This window comes from Canis lupus, chromosome X (assembly GCF_011100685.1).
Source record: "Canis lupus familiaris isolate Mischka breed German Shepherd chromosome X, alternate assembly UU_Cfam_GSD_1.0, whole genome shotgun sequence".
NCBI lineage: Eukaryota > Metazoa > Chordata > Mammalia > Carnivora > Canidae > Canis > Canis lupus.
The window spans coordinates 92,326,304-92,343,714 of record NC_049260.1 but is presented as its reverse complement, the minus strand read 5'-3'; the positions used below and the strand labels follow the sequence as shown (position 1 = coordinate 92,343,714).

The window sequence follows — 17,411 nt, the reverse complement described above, 5'->3', positions numbered from 1 at the left end:
GAGTCACTCCTTTTTTTTAAATTTTTGTGTTTTTTGTTTGTTTGTTTTTTTGTTTGTTTTTGTTTTTGTTTTTGGAGTCATTCCTGACTGGCCACCAGGGATCACTATCTGGAGATGGAGGAAGAACTATTCCTGAGAAGTTGCCTGACTGATGGGATTTTTAATATTAGCTTATGTTCTATGGCAGCGAGGAGCTTTATCCCCAAGGAAATGGATCTTTAAGAAAAGCTTTTAAGGTTTTATTTATTTAAATAATCTCTACACCCAATGTGGGGCTCAAACCCACGACCCCAAGATCAAGGGTTGCAATGTTCTTCCGACTGAGCCAGCCAGGTACCCCAAGGCAATGGATTTTCAGCAGAAGGGTTATGTGAGCCCATCCAAGCTTTGGAAGGGTTACTCTGCCACAAGGCCCACCTGTCATCCTGGACCCCCTCCCTGCCCCCACACCCCTCTCCCTGGCCCTGGAAGACAGAACCTAGGGTGACTATGTCAGTTTATCATCTCAGGCAACCCCACCGCAGCCATGGCTGAGGCACATACCAGAACACTGCTCACAACCTTGTGTTCCAACTGGAAGTCCACTTTGTTATGATTTGGTCTATTTCTGTCCTTCTTGGCCACTGGCCCAAATGCAAATCTTTGCCATACTCTTTTGAGGAGGGAGGCTTGTTCATTCAGGCTAGAAAGTGAGGTCCACTTTGTCCTGGTCATCATTGCTGCTTTCAGGCCATTATCCATCCTCTAAAAAGCACCTCCTTTGAAGCTACTACCTACCATCCAGATGGGCCACACCTTGGTCCACACCCCTCCTTGTCTCACTGCCACCTATAGATGTCCTAGTTCTTCCCCTTTATTCTTTGGAGACCTGGCACCTGCTCAGAGCCTTTGCCTCTCCTTTAGATCGCCTGCATTTCAATCCTAACTGCAACTTGCTAGCTATGGAACCTTGCCTAACCTTGTTGAGACCTTGTGTGGGCTATTTGCTGATCTGCCTGATAAATTCTGATTCTTCCCTCAAGAGTCATCTTAAGGGTTGCCTCTGGTGAAGCCTTCTCTCTGCTGGTGCTTCTTGGGCTCCCCTCTTCTGAGCTTGCACTGCACCTTGGCCATATACCTCCATTTTGGTAATTTTTGCATTGTATTATATTTGTCTATTTGCATCTTTTCTTCCACTACACTGTAAGCTCCTTAGGGCAAGACTCCATGACTTCGTTTCTGAATTCCCGGTGAGTCACACAATAGCAGGAGCAGAGATGCTGCAAATATTTATTGGACAGATGGCTGAATGTGCATTTGCTATTAGCCTAAAAGTGGTGAAGAGCAAACGAACATTCCCCTGAGTGCCTGATTGGTGAATTTGGGTTGAGGTGCTACTGAATGTTTTCTTAGATATTTTTTATGGTCTTGCAGTTTTCCACTACTGTCAGCCCTGTAACTTTCCATGTGCGTTTTCAGTGGAAAAGTGAGTCAGGAGGCAAATTCACAGGCTCCATGTACACAGATGGAAAGGCAATGTGGCTGTGAGGCATCTGGCCTCTCCATTCATCCATTTCCGCTGCTTCTGGCCCTCCTTTCAGTATGCTTTCAATCCCCCTCCCCTGCTGTGCAGTCGAGAACGAGGCCCACTGCGACTTCGTGAAGCTGCGGGAGATGCTGATCCGGGTGAACATGGATGACCTCCGGGAGCAGACCCACAGCCGGCACTACGAGCTGTACCGGCGCTGCAAGCTGGAGGAGATGGGCTTCAAGGACACCGACCCCGACAGCAAACCCTTCAGGTACCCCTCTGGCCAGCCCAGCCCACCCAGTGGCTGGGGAAGGCTGGCTGGGGAGGAATCACCCAGGGAAGCGAGACACAGGTGCCGGGACCTACAGCAGCAGGGCTGTCACTTGCCCCTTCTACTTGTCCCCTCTGCAGTGGCAGAGTGGGCTTGGTGAGCGCAGGGAGGAGGCCCAGACGACCAGCAAGGCCCATGGGCTCCCTGCCACACAGACACACGCGCGCGCACACACACACACACACACACGCACGGGCATCAGCCGCGGTCAGTTGTGCCAGAGGCTTTGTTCTGCAGCATGGCAGTCTGTGCCTGTCCTCTGCCCCGCCAGGTTTCCGGGCGGCTCCTTCCCCTCCTTCCCCTTACCAAACCCAGTCTATGGGACCAGATGGGACCCGGTTACAGTTGTTGCACACGCACATCAGGGACCTTCAGGCTCTTCAGGTGCTGTCCTTAGTGCCGAAGTTCGGGTGCAAGTTTTGTTTTGACCACCAGATGTTAATCCTTGTTATACTTCTCAAATCCGAATCTGAGAAGCTTTCAGAGGAGAGGCATGTCTCCGAAAGCAGTTTATTAGCCCCACAGGAGCCGTCTGCCAAGTGTCCTCGTCTGATCTGTATGCGTGATGCAAGACATACGCCCCACATTTTAAATTACCTAGTGGTGTTCTTTGTTACAGCTCAGTGCCCCCTCAGGAAGTGCCAGGCCTCAGTTAGGACGGGAGGGGGGTGCTTCAGAGCACGAAGTTGGCCTCTTGGCCTCTGGGCAGAGCATGGCCAGTCCTGCAGGGATGCCTGGTTCCAGAAGGGTGGACTCGCTCCCCTTCAGGGGCAGGGGCTGCTGGAGCTGCTGGGATGGAGGAAATTGTGCTTATCTCTCTGGTGGGCACTCCCTCGGTTTGCTCTCTCCTTCCCCTCCCATAGCTTTAATCTGCATCTGTGGGGGAAGAGGTGTGCCTCTGCCGGTTCCTCTCTAGGCCCCTCCCCTCCTCCTGCTCCATTCTGAACGCCTGTTTACCTGAGTCTTCTTCCCTTATTGCATGCAAACATGCGCATCCTGAAGAAACAGCTCCCTTAGCTCCTCCTCCTCACCATTCCCTGCTCTTTCAAGAAGTTTAGCTCTGGTGAGAAAAAGAGTTGTTTGTATTTACTGGCTCCTGCCCCCCACCCCTGCGCCTCTGAAATGCCTCTCTCTGAGGTCAACAATCACATTGACTGGCCATGATGGGGCCTCTGAGTCCCATCTTTTCCGATTTCACCTGAACGTTAGATATTCCTCCCTACTGCCTCTTTGCTGAAATTCCCTCAGCCTTTGGCTTTTTAAGCACTGGCCTGGCTGGTTCAAGTCCTTCTCTCTCGCTACCCTCTGGGTCTCATTGGCAGACTCCTCTTCTTCAGCTTTTTCCTTTACATGTTGGTATGCCCCAGGGGTCTCTCCTCAGGCCCCTGCTCCTGTCACTCTGTGTTCTCTTGGCAGCAGCTTCTTTCTACTATCGGCCCTACTTCCCACCTAGAAAGAAATGACTCCCACGCAAAATCTTACTTTTGAACTCCAAGCCCATTGCTCCAACTGCCTACCAGATATTCTCGCTCAGACATCCCACGGAGGACGTACCTCAAAAAGTCCAGCGGTCTAAGTTTCAGTTCATCTTCCTTTTTAAACGTCCAGCATTCCCTGCTGCACTTCATGATTCCACCATCCACCTGGTTGCCCAAGCCAAAACACTCAAATCATTTGAAATTCCTTCCAAGTCCTAGGAGTTCCTTTTTTTAAAAAAGATTTTTTTAAAAATTTATTTATGAGAGACACAGAGAAAGAGGCAGAGACATAGACAGAGACAGAAGCAGGCTTCCTGCCAGGAGCCCGATGTGGGACTCGATCCAAGGATTCCGGGATCATGCCCTGAGCCAAAGGCAGATGCTCAACCACAGAGCCACTCAGGCGTCCCCAAGTCCTAGGAGTCCTGCTTCCCTCACTGTTCTTAAGTTCCCCCAAATCCTTCATCTCTACCAGCCCTTAACATTCAGATCCCATTATTTCTTTTTATCCTGTTTCCTTCATATGCCACCCACCGCCCCCTTGGCAACCACGGTTTGTTCTCTGTATTTAAGGGTCTGGGTTTGCCTCTTTTTTCTTTATTCGTTTGTTTTGTTTCTTAAGTTGCACTTATGAGTGAAATTACATGGCATTTGTCTTTCTCGGACTGACTTATTTCACCTAGCCTTACACCTCCTAGCTCCATCCATATCGGGCCATATGACAAGATCTCATTATTTTTTATGGCTTTCTTATGGAAGTGAGAGATCCAATCATTTATTTGGATTGTTGGGAAGTCTCTCCTTCATGCAACAGCCAGGGTGGTCTTTCTCATTTTCAAATTGTATGAAGTCAGTCCTCCTGCTTGAAACCCTGCCATGGATAAATGACCAGGCCTGTAATGTGGCATCCAACACCCAGTCTTTCCTGCGAGACTCAGGAACCCCACCTCCCTGTACTCCACAGCTTCTGTGATCGTCTCCGGCCATGTTGGACTCTGCCTGGCTCCCCAAGTACATCATCCTCTCTCCACGTGTGCCCTTCCACATCTGCCCTCTTTGGAGCATGATTCCTCCTCTTCTTCACTAGGCTGGCTCCTGTTGCTTTAAACCTGAGGCTGGGGGCAGGGAGACTTGGCTCAGGCATCTCCCAGGTAGACCGTGAGTTCCTTGATGGTGGGCACAGTGGCTGTTGGCTTGAGATGTTGAATGACTAGCATAGTATCACTGAGTCCTGTGCGTAGCACACAATGGAATCTCATCAAGTGTTTTTTTGAAATAGTTCATTAATGTGGTCAGTTTCAGAGCCAGAACCTGGGAGTCCAGTGCAGAGGAAGGACCCAGATTAAGATGAGAGACCCAGCTTCGGGTCCCTCCCTTGCCTGTAACTAGCTGTGTGGTCTTGAGCAAATCACCTTGCCTCTCTGGTCCTCTTTCCTCATCTGTATCACCAGGGCAGAGAAACAGGTGTTCTGAGTCACTTCCAGTTGTAAATATGTCAGTTCACCAGGGCTGCCCCGCCCCCACTTAAGCAGCCTTGTGACCCTGCTGTCACATGCCAGGCCAGCTGCCTACAGCTTTGTGGTTCTGTTTTTGCACCTGTCTCAGAATTGGGGAAAAGGAGGATGGTGGTGGTGGTGGGGAACCCAAGGAGGACCACTGGAGCCAGTTTTCATTGAATAAGAGCCATTCTAAAGGCAGGGGAAAATAAATAAATAAATAAAGGCAGGGGAATTAACCTGACCATATTTGCAGCTTACAGGAGACATATGAGGCCAAAAGGAATGAGTTCCTAGGGGAGCTCCAGAAAAAAGAAGAGGAGATGAGACAGATGTTCGTCCAGAGAGTCAAAGAGAAAGAAGCTGAACTTAAAGAGGCAGAGAAAGAGGTAAATATGACCCTGACTGTCCAACAGGCAGGAAGACGGGGCTGAGCTTGGGCAGAGCCCCGCAGCTTCCAGGCAGGAATGGGGCAAGGCATCTGCAGCCCTGCCTTGGCTGGTACCAAGGGAAGGCCGCAGCAAGATCTGTGTCTTCTTCATCCCTCATTCCCCAAGGCCAGGCGGTTACTTTATTCTCTAGAGCCACCCTCTCCCAAATGGTAGCCATGCTACTTATATTTAAATGAATTTAAATTAAATAAAATGTAAAACTCAGTCCCCCAGTCCCATTAGCCACATGCTAAGTTGTCCTGCAACTACTGTGTGTCCTATTGGACAGCACAGATATAGAACATTTTCATCACCGTAGAAAGTTCTGTTGGGCAATACTGCTCAAGAGTCAAGACCAGAGTCCGTGGCATGGATATCGGATTTTTTTTTTTCAGTTTCCCTTTCCAAAAGAAAATGCCACCCAGTACGTTTGGAGGAGAGGTGAGAGGATCTCAAAGATAAATGAATGAAAAGCCAATAGACAGAAACTAGGTTAGAGCAACTGACCACCACCGTACCCCAAGGGACTAGTAAAAAGCTGGTCTAGACAGCAGGCCTGTCATCCACCACCCCTTACTAAGTCCCAAATACCTGTAAGACCTGGAGACCTGACCTCCTACATGGTACGCTTTGAGTGCTACGGAATCCTAAATTCTCTCCAGAATCCTCAAAAGAAATACTCAGTATTTGTACTGTTCTCCTTTGGGTGTCTGGTTCTATTCAGGGCTAGCTGAGTCTCCCCTTGGTCAAAGCTGAGGTCTCTGCCCTCATTCCATTTTATAAAACTCTTTTATCTCCTTCCATGTCTGAGGACAAGTATTTCCTTTGACCAGCTTTGGCATTGCTGAGGTTTTCTCTGCAACCCATGGTGATCCTCCTTGACCAGAGGGGGTAAGGAAAGGCAGGGGCCCCACTCACATTGGGCGATCTCGCTATATAATCCTCTAAAGAATGGATTAACCTTGGGCAAATTCCTTAACTTCTCTGACCTCCTGTTTCCTCATAAAACACAGAGAATCACAGAATATTTCTTGATGCTAATTATTAATTACTATTCATTAATAATAGTTCTGTGACTACATTCAAGAGCAGAAATGTGGAGGTGAAGTGACAGGAGAAGGGACTTCCCCAGAACATGGTGCCTTGGTGCCATCGGGGCAGTCCCTGGCAGAAATGTCTCCTCAGGTCCCCCAGTCCTGCAGGATGGCAGCCCTGCCGGTCCCCACTTAACCCTGGGCTTGGCTCCTCAAGGAGCTGTTCCCAGGGGACACTGCTCAGACTCCCTGTGCTCCCCTGCCAGCTGCATGAGAAGTTTGACCGCCTGAAGAAACTACACCAGGACGAGAAGAAGAAGCTGGAGGATAAGAAGAAATCCCTGGACGATGAAGTGAACGCCTTCAAACAGAGAAAGACAGCAGCTGAGCTGCTCCAGTCCCAGGGCTCGCAGGCTGGAGGCTCACAGACTCTGAAAAGGGACAAAGAAAAGAAAAAGTAAGTGGTAGGCTGCTCTGGGCCTGTGACTCCTTCCTACTCCTGCTCATCCCCTCAGTGCAGGGCCTGGAGACTCCGGTGGAGGCCTCATGCTGAGGGGTAGTGGCCAGAGGTGACCTGTAGACTGACAAATGCATTTCGGTCCCTGTAACTGGTCTTTGTGTCCCCTGAGTTGGGGGAGGTGAGAATAGGGGAGGGTTGTAGTCCCCAGGGGCACAGCCCCTCTGCTTTGCTTTTGGGAAAGCCCTGTAAGCTCTAGGTAGGAGGAGAGGGAGGGATAGAAGACAGGCAAATGGAATGTGGAATGTGGGAGGGGAGCAAGCAAGGAGGAAACCATGAAATCTGTAGTGTTGTAAGAAAGAGGTGAATGAAAAGAGGGACCCTCCCCCCCAGAGGGTAGAGGAGAGAGGGCACCTCAAGCGGAAGCCTCTGGGCACCCTCTTCCTCCCCAAGAGGTTGGTGCTGATCTGGCTCACAGGCCGCCTTGTTTGTCCTGTGTTTGAGGGGTTCACCTCCCCATGCCTGAAGCCCCCCAGCCCCATTTTCTCACTTAGCTGCAGCCCAGTCCAGGTCTCCCACCCTATGCCATCCCTCTCTCTTGGCTGCTTCATTGCTCCTGGCCTGAGGTGCTGAGAGCTTACTGGGGAGCCCCCAGATGGTAGTAGACTCCACGTGCCCCATCCTTAAGCTGGGCAGTGATGGCACAGTCTGTCCCTCTATCTCCCCTGGTGTGTGGTAAGGCAGGAGAGCAGGGGCTCCTGCTTACATGTGGGTCCATAACCCTGAGCTGACTGCAGGCTTTGCTGGCTGGAGCTCCCCATCCATCGTCCCGGAACCAGAGGAGAGGAAAGGATTTCTGGTGGGACCTGGGCAGCGCCAGGAAACTATGCCGGGGTCCCTTATGCTGGAGTTGCTTGTGCTGCGAGACTTGGGGGGCCCTCACATGGAGTGTTGGGCCATGTCCTTACCCAAAGGGCCTGAGGATCCAAAAAGTGCCCGTGGTCGATACCTTTTGTTCTCAGCAACCTGTCCCTGGCTCAGCTGCTGGATATCTGCCAGAAGGAGGGAAACATCCTCCTTTCCTCTGGGCCTGGCTGATCACTTAGGAATGAGACAGTGACTTCTGTACAACAGTACGACAGTTAATATTTGAAGGCACTCGATTTTGCGATCCATTTATTCAAAAGTGTAATTTGAACACGTTCACCCACTAGTCCACAGATTTTTGTTACCGAGTCACCACACTCTGTGTCAGATTCACTCACTCATGACCTTGATTTGGTGTTACCTGATGGATAAAGTTTAACTAGTCAGAAAAAAAAGCCTCTTTGGACATACTGTATATTAACTGATTGGGCCTTGTGTGTTAGTTGCACCTGCAGGAAAGGGTTCCTATTTTTAAGATCAGAAAAACCTAAATTTGTCTCCTCGTTCTAACCTGTTGCCTTCTTGGCCTGTGGTATTTATTAACTCAATCCCTGGGGCAGCCTCACAGCCTGCTTGCAGGAATTAGGAGATTCCTTTGTTTGAACCCCACTGACACTAAACTATAAATATTCCCTACTTAGATGTTCAGTGGAAGTTCCTCCCAGACCAGGCTCTCTCTTAGTTGTCTCACATGAACTGATCTCCCCTCTCCCACTCCAGGCAGAAGACCCTACATAGGGAGACATGTCTCTCCAGTCTCCAGGAATATTTGGGATTGGTGACAGCACCTTTCCCAACTCTGAGATGGGTGAAGGCCTTGCTGGCATGTGGCACCTCATATTAGTGACCAGGTTCTGACAAAATAGACTGTCCTCTTCCTTCCTTCCAGATATATAAATGGCCCCAGGCCTGGGCTGCTTCTGTAATTCCATGAAAAGTTGGCTAACTTCTGGAAAACCTTTCTTTACATCTGTGCCACTCAGGGCCCATGGTGATGATGGCGGGGATAGGTTTTGAGGGCAGAAGTGGGGGTAGTGGGCACTGACTCTTAAAAGATGGTGGTTGGATCTAATGGAGTCACACATTCAGAACTTCCTTTGGCTGCCCTTAAAGAGATTAAGAGAGTACCGGTGTTTTAGGGGTCCCTACCAGCCCACCGTCCCTCTCTCCCACCCTCTCTTCCTCGTTTCCTTTGATCGCTAACCTTCGTTGTTTGCGTCAACTCATAATATTGGATTTCTCCTCAAGCTCACTCCATCTTCATCAGCTCTTACTGTTTTACAGTTAACTCTGCTGTTTGCTGCATGCTGCATGAGACCCTGGGTCCTGGTAAGCTTTATTAACTCTAAGTAGAACTGGCAGTGGCTTCTACAAAAGCCAAATCCCGCCCCCCACCCAACACAAATATCTAATCACGAAAAAAAGTGCTTCACTCTCCTAGCTCTTGTGACTGACAGTATTAAGAAATAGTTTGCTGTAGTCTCAAGTGTACATGTGGAATGTTTGCCTGCATGATGAAAAGTGGAGTGTTTTCAGACTTGCTGCTAGAACAGTTAAGTAGCATAGGTAGATCCTGTGATCAGTATCTCATGCCTTAATCATTGCTTTCAAAATTAACTAACGTGTAGCGATGAGGGAAATCACTGGGCTTGCAAGTCTGTCTTACAATGTCAGAGTGGCCTTGACCCCCAGGTTTGGGAATGTTCCAAGTCAATGGAAACTTGCTTCTCTATTTCCCTCTGGTGGCTATTTCTTATCCAAGGGGTTCAAATTCTCAAATTTCCTTTCGCTGTGTGCCTCCCCCAAAAACTATAATAAAAGTGGAAGCAGCTTGTAATAGTTTATAGGTTGATTATACCAATGATTAAGCACCTTCTATCTGTTCTTTTAGACTCAGTGAGTAGGGAGGGAACATAATTAGGAACATAATTAGGCTTATTGCTATTTTTTAAACCTTACCATAGAAACTTCTAAACAGGAACTAGAGAGAAGATGGTATAATGAAACCCCATGTGCCCACGACCCAGCCCCCAGACAACTGTCAACATATGGCCAATGCCATCTCATCTATTATCCCAAACCTGCTGGATTATTGTAAAGCAAAAGCTATATCTTTTCATCTGTAGATACTTTAGCAGGAATCTCTAAGAGATAATGACTCTTAAAAAAACATAACCACAAAACCACCATTAGCACACCTAAAAAATTAACAATTTGTTAACATAAAATTTCTAGCCAGTGCTCCGAATACCCTGGTTGTCTCATAAATGCCTTTTATGTTTGGTTTGTTTGGATCAGGGAATATAAAATACTGAGAAGACTTCTCCCCACTCACCAATGTAGTTTATGATTTAAATAGAGAGCCTGCTGTTTAGTCGCCAAACTGATTGCTGTAGCTATTGCTCTGGGGACTTCGGGCAGCTGGCAAAACATCCTACTTTCAAGCAAATCTCTAAGAGGAAGTCCACAGAGGCTTCTGAAACGTAAGGCCCCTGAAATTGGGCCAAAGGAAACAACCCTAAAAGAACAATGAAATGATATATCGTCTGGCTTGAAGGCAAGTGGTGGAGCCCCTGTTAGTTGATGGGAATTAAACTCCATTTGGGAAGACTTTGAATTTCTAGAGCATCAGTCTACTGCCGACTCTCATGCCTAGCAAAGTGTCTGGCACTCGTAGGAATTCAGTTCATTTGTTTGCCCATGTTCAGTAAGGACCACAAGAAAGATGTATCCTGGGAGGTTAGATTTCAGTTGATTCAGCTTGCAGTGCACATGGCTTGACACAATTTGGTTCAGGTTTCCAAATCCTTGTTAGTAGCCATTATGAAAATGAATTCTGGCAAAACTATAATTAAAGCCATGCTGTACAAGTGAGAGGCAATTGGCCAACAGTGGGAACAGCCAACCCCAACCCCAAGGAGGTTGGCTTTTCCTGGCAGGCTTTTCCCCTGCGGACCGCAAGAGCGGTTCCAAACCAAATAAGGGAGGGAGGCTCCAAGGGATCTGAAAGCCACAGAGGCAGCCTGTCCCCTCCCCAAAGCTCTCATTCCAGGCGCAGATCACAAAGGCCAGGCCTCATTAACTGGAGTGTGGGCTGAGGGGAGGCCTGCTGTTCCTCAGTGGGTTTTGAAATTGCTGGAGGCGCTAGGGGCCCGCACTCTGCAATTGTAAGAGAAATTCCCCTGGGATCCTACACAGTTGTGGCTACTATGCCTCAATGGTTATTGGCCCCTTGGCTCTTAGGGAGGTGTGCACAGTATGTGGACAGTATACATGTGCCAAAATAGGTCCACCTTCCGACACAGCCCAGAATATAGGCCATCACCGGGTTGTTTAAGTCTCTCTTCCCGGGGAAAGTAGACAAAGACTAAAATAAGAGGTGAGCATTCGTATGGCATTTTAATGCTTTTCAAAGGGTTTCCCCAGATGACATATAATTTTCACCTTACAACAGTCCTGTGAGGTAGAGCAGAAAGGAATCATCTTCAGTTTGCCAATGAGCGAATGAAGGAGTGGGGAATTTCAGAGACTTACCAGGGGTCACACAGCAAGTTAGTGGCAGAACTGGAACAAGAATGCAGAACTCCTAATTCCTAGCATAAATGGCTATTTACGAGAGAGAGAGAGAGAGAGAGAGAGAGAGAGAGGAGAAAAGAGGTGCGTGTGTGGAGAGCTGTATAGATGTATTCGGTCTGAGGAAGGTGACTCAATGTTCAAACATACTCCCATATGCATGTGCTTGTAACAGCCCCCCTAGACATCTAACAGCCTTGATTTAATGAGATAGATGTATTCTTTGGGCAATAAACAGAGGCTTAGAAACACAGGCAAGGAGTTCTCAACACTGCAGTGTGATGGAAAGAGTCTTGATCAAACAGCCAAGGGAAACAATCTCTGACCCTGTGACTCTTTCTTTGTGACCACGGAAAAGTCAGCTGGTATCTGTGTTCCCCGGTCTCCTCCTATGTTGAATGGAGATTGATGCTACTTGCTCTGTAAATGTCCCTGGCATGAAGTTTACATGAGAGAAAAGTCAAAGTGCTGTGTGAACACAGACCCATAATGGATTGCCATAGTTCAGGTTTTCAGGTAACTGTGGTCTGGACCCTATTGCAGACCCCTCAGCCATCCCTAGATACTTCTCAAGCAATCTTGCCCCTGGGAGGGGGGTACCAGTTAGCTAACTGGGGCTGCTCCAGAGTCTAACTGAGGAGAAACCTCCACCTCATCTGCTTTCCCTATAAGACAAGGCAATTCGTGGCTGAGAGCCTGGCCTTCTACCCAGTGGCCTGAGGCACCCCAGAGATTTGGTGACAGGACTCCTGTGTAGTGTCTGGGTGGGCGTTAGGACCTAGTAATTCAGAAGAGATAAAGTATTCTCGGGGCTGTTGATAATTATTTTGCTTAGCTCGTGCCACTCTACTGCCACTTAGAGGTGTGTGGGGGCGCACGCATGAAAGCATGTTCCCAGGAGCCAATGCGATGAGACCTTATTCTAACATAGCTGTATTCTAATTTATCCATTAGTCATCATGACAATTTTCTTCTAACCTTTTTGTTGCTGTTGTTGTTATTGTTGTACATTAATCCATCCATTCATTAACCCAAGTTCTCTTTTCATTTTCAGTTTGGGCTTCCTGTAGACGCCCTTTTCCTGCGCACCAGAGCTGGGCCTCACTTTCTCTAACTCCCCCTTAACACGTCTGAAGGGGCACACAGCCCATGCCCTCCCCTCTCTTCCTGCCAAAGTTTATAGAAGCCTTGGGGGTCTGAGGATGGTGTCTGGCCTCTGGTCAAGAAGCCAGCAGTCACATGGCTCAGAGATGGCTTGTGCATCCCAGTCCCCCTCCCGTTGCCCCACCCACCCCCCAACCTGCCAACCCCCCCCCACTCCACCAACCCCTTCCCCACCATCTTTGCCAGACCCTAACGTGTTCAAGGGTCCCATCTGCTAGTCTCCACCATCAGCTCCCCTGTTCCAATTCTGATCGGTGCTTGGTTCCCTGAAGTATCTGCCTCCACCAGGGCTGGGTAAGCGCTGATCATTCCCGTTACTGTCCAGGCCCTGGGCTTCCTTGAGCACCCCCAACCCCCAACGGGAGCCTGGCCCCTTCTGAGAGGGCTCCAAAAGGAGACACTCTGGTGCCTTTTGTTCTGGCCTCTCAGCCCAGTCTTTCCCAGTTTTGAGTTGCTCTAAGTAAGTGCACTAAAGTTGCGTTAGAAGTCCAGAACGAGTTTATTTACGCCAAGCCCTTTCCAGAAAGCATGACTGCTGAAGAAAATGGCATACATTTCTGCTCTCTATAATTCTGGGTACCCTACAAATGCAGAGGGAAGAATAAACCTGAATATTATTACCAGCCTAGTGTCTTCAATAATAGACTTCTGGAACTCTTCTGCAGTGCCTCACTATCCCTATAACCTCCCTTAGGGCTCTGCACCATCCCAGTCGGGCAGGGCCCAGGAGCAGGTTCATGTTGGAAGCTGCCAAACTGGGTGGTCAAAGAAGCAGTGTTAACCAGGGAAACATAAATTAGGGATTAATCTTCACACAGATGAAATTTAAAGCAATGATATTCCACGAGATCAAGAGAGAAATTAGAGATAGAAAAAAACAAAAAACCCCAGAGAAGCAGTGTTTTCAGTTTTTTGCTCTGCTGAGTCTTCCAGTCTGTTTATTTGGTGCATGTGATGAGTTTTGATCTGTATTTTGCATGCATTCCCCACCCTCCACCCCCCCCACCCCCTCATAGGAAGAGGTGAGACAATCCGCTGGGGAGGAAAGAAGACATGTTGCATCTCAGAAGGTTCCCTGACTTTATCTCCAGTCTAAGGATGTGATATTTTAAAAAAGATTCCAGCCCCAATTTTTATAATGGACCCATCTGCTGGTGGCTTTGCGAACCCCTTTGAAGTAGAGAACCCTCCACTGTCAGGGCCACGAGGTACGATGGCCTTTGGTATTTGGCCAGCAAGAAAGAGAGAGCGAGGGAGCGAGCAAGCGAGCGAGCTGAAGGTCACCTGGCAATGATGTGTGGCTAATGCTCCGTTTTTCTGCCCTTCCTTTGCAGTAATCCATGGCTGTGTACTGAATAGTATTCCCCGCTACAGCTGGACTGGACTCCATTTAGCCTTTTAAAGCCAAGGTTCTGATTTTAACTGACAGCTTTCCTTTGGGGTGCCAGGCAGCAGCCCCCACCCCTGTCCCTGCCGTGTACTTCCACTTGGAGTCCCACCTCTTCTGAGTTCTGCCTCCGAGTCCACTGGCACTGATCATGACTCTTCTCTCTCTCTTTTTTTTTTTTTTTTGATCGCCTTTTATTTTTTTAATTTTCCAAAACACACAGTTAAACCTGGCTGTGCCAAATTTTCAGGGCTTTTTGAAGCATTGAGAATGGGGAGGGAGGGGTTTCCCTCTCTCTTCCATAATAGGTAATAAATAAAAGGAAGTGGTAAAGTAGAGCAAACAAAAAGCAAACGTACACACACCCTTTATATTTTCTTGTTGGCAGAGCAAGAGTGCAGTTTTGATGGGTATTGTGGGGTGAGTCACTGATTGGTTAGTGGCCAGAGGCAAGTTTGAAGTATACACTAGTTTCTTGAGAAAAATCCAAGTCTCACAGTGGAGCATTTTAGGAGACCCCATGCTTGGAGGTTCCAAACAAAACAAACAAAAACGTGAATACTCAGCCAGTAGCTCTGAGAGATGCTAAATTAGGGCTGACACGTCTCCTTGGGAAAGGCATCTTACTTGCTGCTTTGCTGTCTCTCCATCCAGTTTTACAGCTTTCCTAAGAATCCCAAACTTACAGGACCAGCTGATCTCCTTTTCCCTGGGTTATTATTTGCATCACAAATAATAGGGCCCTCATTTGCATTTGTTTACACATTAACTACTTGAGGCCTGAAGAGCTCTGAAAACTTCATAAGTAGCAGACTGCCACCCGGCCTTTGGGAAAACTTCAGAAACCAAGCAGGAATTTCGTGTCAAGGGAGAAATTTTGGTCTGTCAGACGCAACCCAAAGGAAACAGACCTGGAGAAGTCGAGGGACTTGCGATATGTCCCAGTGCTGCTTGGTGGCAGAAGCCAGGCGAAATTCAGTGTCCCCTGACTCTGGATCCGTTTCACAAATGGATTCAACCTCTCCTATGTGGTGCTGGATACCAAGGTCCTTTGATGTTCAGAGAAAATGAATAGTTAGCATTGCAGGGCCTTTGAGGGTTTTTTCCCCCCATAGAAAAATATCTGAGGATGGAGTGGGTAGGAGCGGGCAAAGCAGAGGACTCCAGGCCAGCTCCTGAACTGAGCGTTTCTGCTGACGGCGCCTGTTGGCTGGTCAGTTTTCCTGGAAGTCTGGAATGGGGCCCAGGCCTGCGAATGTTCAACAGGTGCCCTACATGATCCTTGTAATCAAGGAAGTTTGGTAAACAAAAAAAGTCTAACTTGTGAGTAAACATAAGGCCTTTAGAAAGTTGATTAAAAGGATTAAAATAGTTATTTTCCTGGGTAGCTTTTCTCACTGTCGACAGAAACGGGGTTCCCCCCCCCATTCAGTGAAGAAGGTTTTTAATCAGTACAATTGTTATTTTTTTAAAATACCCTGAGTACTCTGTTAACTTGTGGTGAAACAAATCCAGTCATCAGAAATGGTCTGCGCTTTTAATTTTCCCAGACTGGAATGGAAAGGCTTTCCTGAAAAATCCCCATATGTGATCACATACACTCACACGCCATTTGTTTTAAGCTGAGAACTTTGCTTTTCCTTGCTGCGGTGCAGATCACTTTTGGTTTTGGTTTTAATCATCTGGCATTCACATGGGCTGTTTTCCATTAAAATAAGAAGCTTCAACCGGTGTGTGGTGTTCTTAAAACCTTCTCAGCAGAGTTCCAGGTGGTTATGGTCCATCGGTGACTCCATTTCTAACCTGTCTTCTTCAAGAGTATAATCTGTGCTACCTCACACTGCCCACTCCCCTTGCCTTGTCTTTCTTTGAATGTCCTTTTTCTTTGGCTAATTTCCTGTTTTCTTTCTCTTTCTCTCTCCCTCTCCAGCTTTTTTTAATCTTGTCTTCAGCAGCTGCACTAAGTCTAAAGGAGAAGACTGCCATTATATTGTCTCAAACCAGAAACTACCCAATCCCCTCCCCTCAAACTGCGCACATACTCACACCACACACTCAACAGGTGTTCATGTGGTCCTGTGTCCAGGCAAGAAGCTCTCTCCTGGCTTACATGGTATTTTCAATGAAAATGTCTTGTCCTGACCTAACCAAGGCAGGAAAAGAACCTTCCAAGCTGGAGAATGGACCAAATGTAACCTCAGAGAGAGAACTGCAGGACGACTCACCCAAGTGTAAGTGACTGGGGCAGGAGGACCTCAGCTGTGGGTGTGGAAGTGTTGTCCACGTTTTTCAATTTTCCTTTTTAAACACCGATTCTCCAGTTCAAAGGGTTGACAGTCTACAGCCACTATTAAACATTTCTGAGTATGGAAGAGAAAGTCAAGCGACAGTCCAGTCTTCAGCATTGACGGGCCTTCTGCAGACCACCCTGCCCCCAGCAAGGGGGAAAATGGATCCACTCACACTCAGGTGGGGAAGAGAAAGGCAGGAGGGGGTTTAAGCTTAGTAAGCGAAATTACTCCATTTAACCCTCCAGGGCCAGTTGGGGTTTTGAGAGAGGTTTCTGCACAACCTAGGATTGGCAAGGAGAGCTTTCATGTTGATCAATCTGAGTTGAATTCATTGGCTTAACTTGCATCAAAATCCGTGTGAGTGTGCTCATTACCGTACATCCCTACAACCATTGCCATTCCACTGTCCTGGCATCTCCTGAGAGAGCCTCTTTGCATGTTTTCCAGAATCTGTGTTTGTTTTTCCTTTCTTCTCTTTGTTCTTTTTGTTCAAAAGTGTGACGGGTCCCTGCCCCTCTGGGGCTTTCATTCGCCAGGAGAAACATCCCAAAACCAGCACTGTTTAGCTTGATACCTTTCTAATGTCCATGTCAATTTTCAATAAAATTCAAAGAAATGCTCAATGGTTGTGTGATCTGATCTTAAATCGTCAGGTGAAGTATTCCACCACGGTTTGCCCCAGGAGGAGTGGGTAGCTGCCTTCCACGTGGGTGACTGAAGAGGCTCAGGGAGGCAAGCCCATACACAAACTTCGTAGGTGGGCTACTTTGTGCCCCCCTCTCCATTTGGGCCTGCAATTCCCTTGGGCAGTGTGGGGGTGAGCAGGAAGTCCTACTTTTCCTTCATTAGCATGTATTTAACTGATGCATTGAGCTGATTATCATGTAGGATAAAGGGTGGAGAAAGTGGAGTTCCAGATCCTACCAAGCAAGATTCTGGTGAGTTTTAGTTCCTGAAGGAAAAGAACTCTGAACTGCATGTCATCTTTCATTCAATCTTGTGATGGGAGCCGCCCGGAAATTCATGAACCTGACTGTCCATTAAGACTTGAAAATATGGGATCCCTGGGTGGCTCAGCGGTTTAGCGCCTGCCTTTGTCCCAGGGCGCGATCCTGGAGTCCGGGATCGAGTCCCGCGTCGGGTTCCCTGCATGGAGCCTGCTTCTCCCTCCTCCCGTGTCTCTGCCTCTTTCTATGTCTATCATAAATAAATAAATAATTTTAAAAAAACTTGAAAATACTTGTATAGATAGCAAGTAGGACTGTATGTGTTGGGTCTACCAGTGAGGGAAGCCTCCTGGTGCCCCCAGCATTATTAAGGTGGGCAAGAGGG

The 17,411-nt window shown here is 48.0% G+C and overlaps 1 protein-coding gene across 4 annotated transcripts in view; it reads left to right on the top strand.

Annotated features, from left to right (window-relative positions):
• The window catches only part of SEPTIN6 (septin 6), a 67,116-nt gene extending 50,414 nt beyond the window's left edge, over positions 1-16,702 (top strand). The window contains exons 7-11 of one of the 4 annotated variants that reach the window (XM_038588185.1): positions 1,613-1,781; positions 5,072-5,204; positions 6,547-6,737; positions 8,949-8,993; positions 12,292-12,471. In XM_038588185.1, the coding sequence (XP_038444113.1) occupies positions 1,613-1,781; positions 5,072-5,204; positions 6,547-6,737; positions 8,949-8,952 (497 nt within the window). In that variant the 3' untranslated portion in view covers positions 8,953-8,993; positions 12,292-12,471. Of the gene's footprint in view, positions 1-1,612; positions 1,782-5,071; positions 5,205-6,546; positions 6,738-8,948; positions 8,994-12,291; positions 13,025-13,735; positions 15,516-15,718 lie in introns of those variants that run through there. The other 3 variants (XM_038588184.1, XM_038588182.1, XM_038588183.1) reach the window with 3 other exon arrangements.
• Positions 16,703-17,411: the final 709 nt, after the last annotated feature.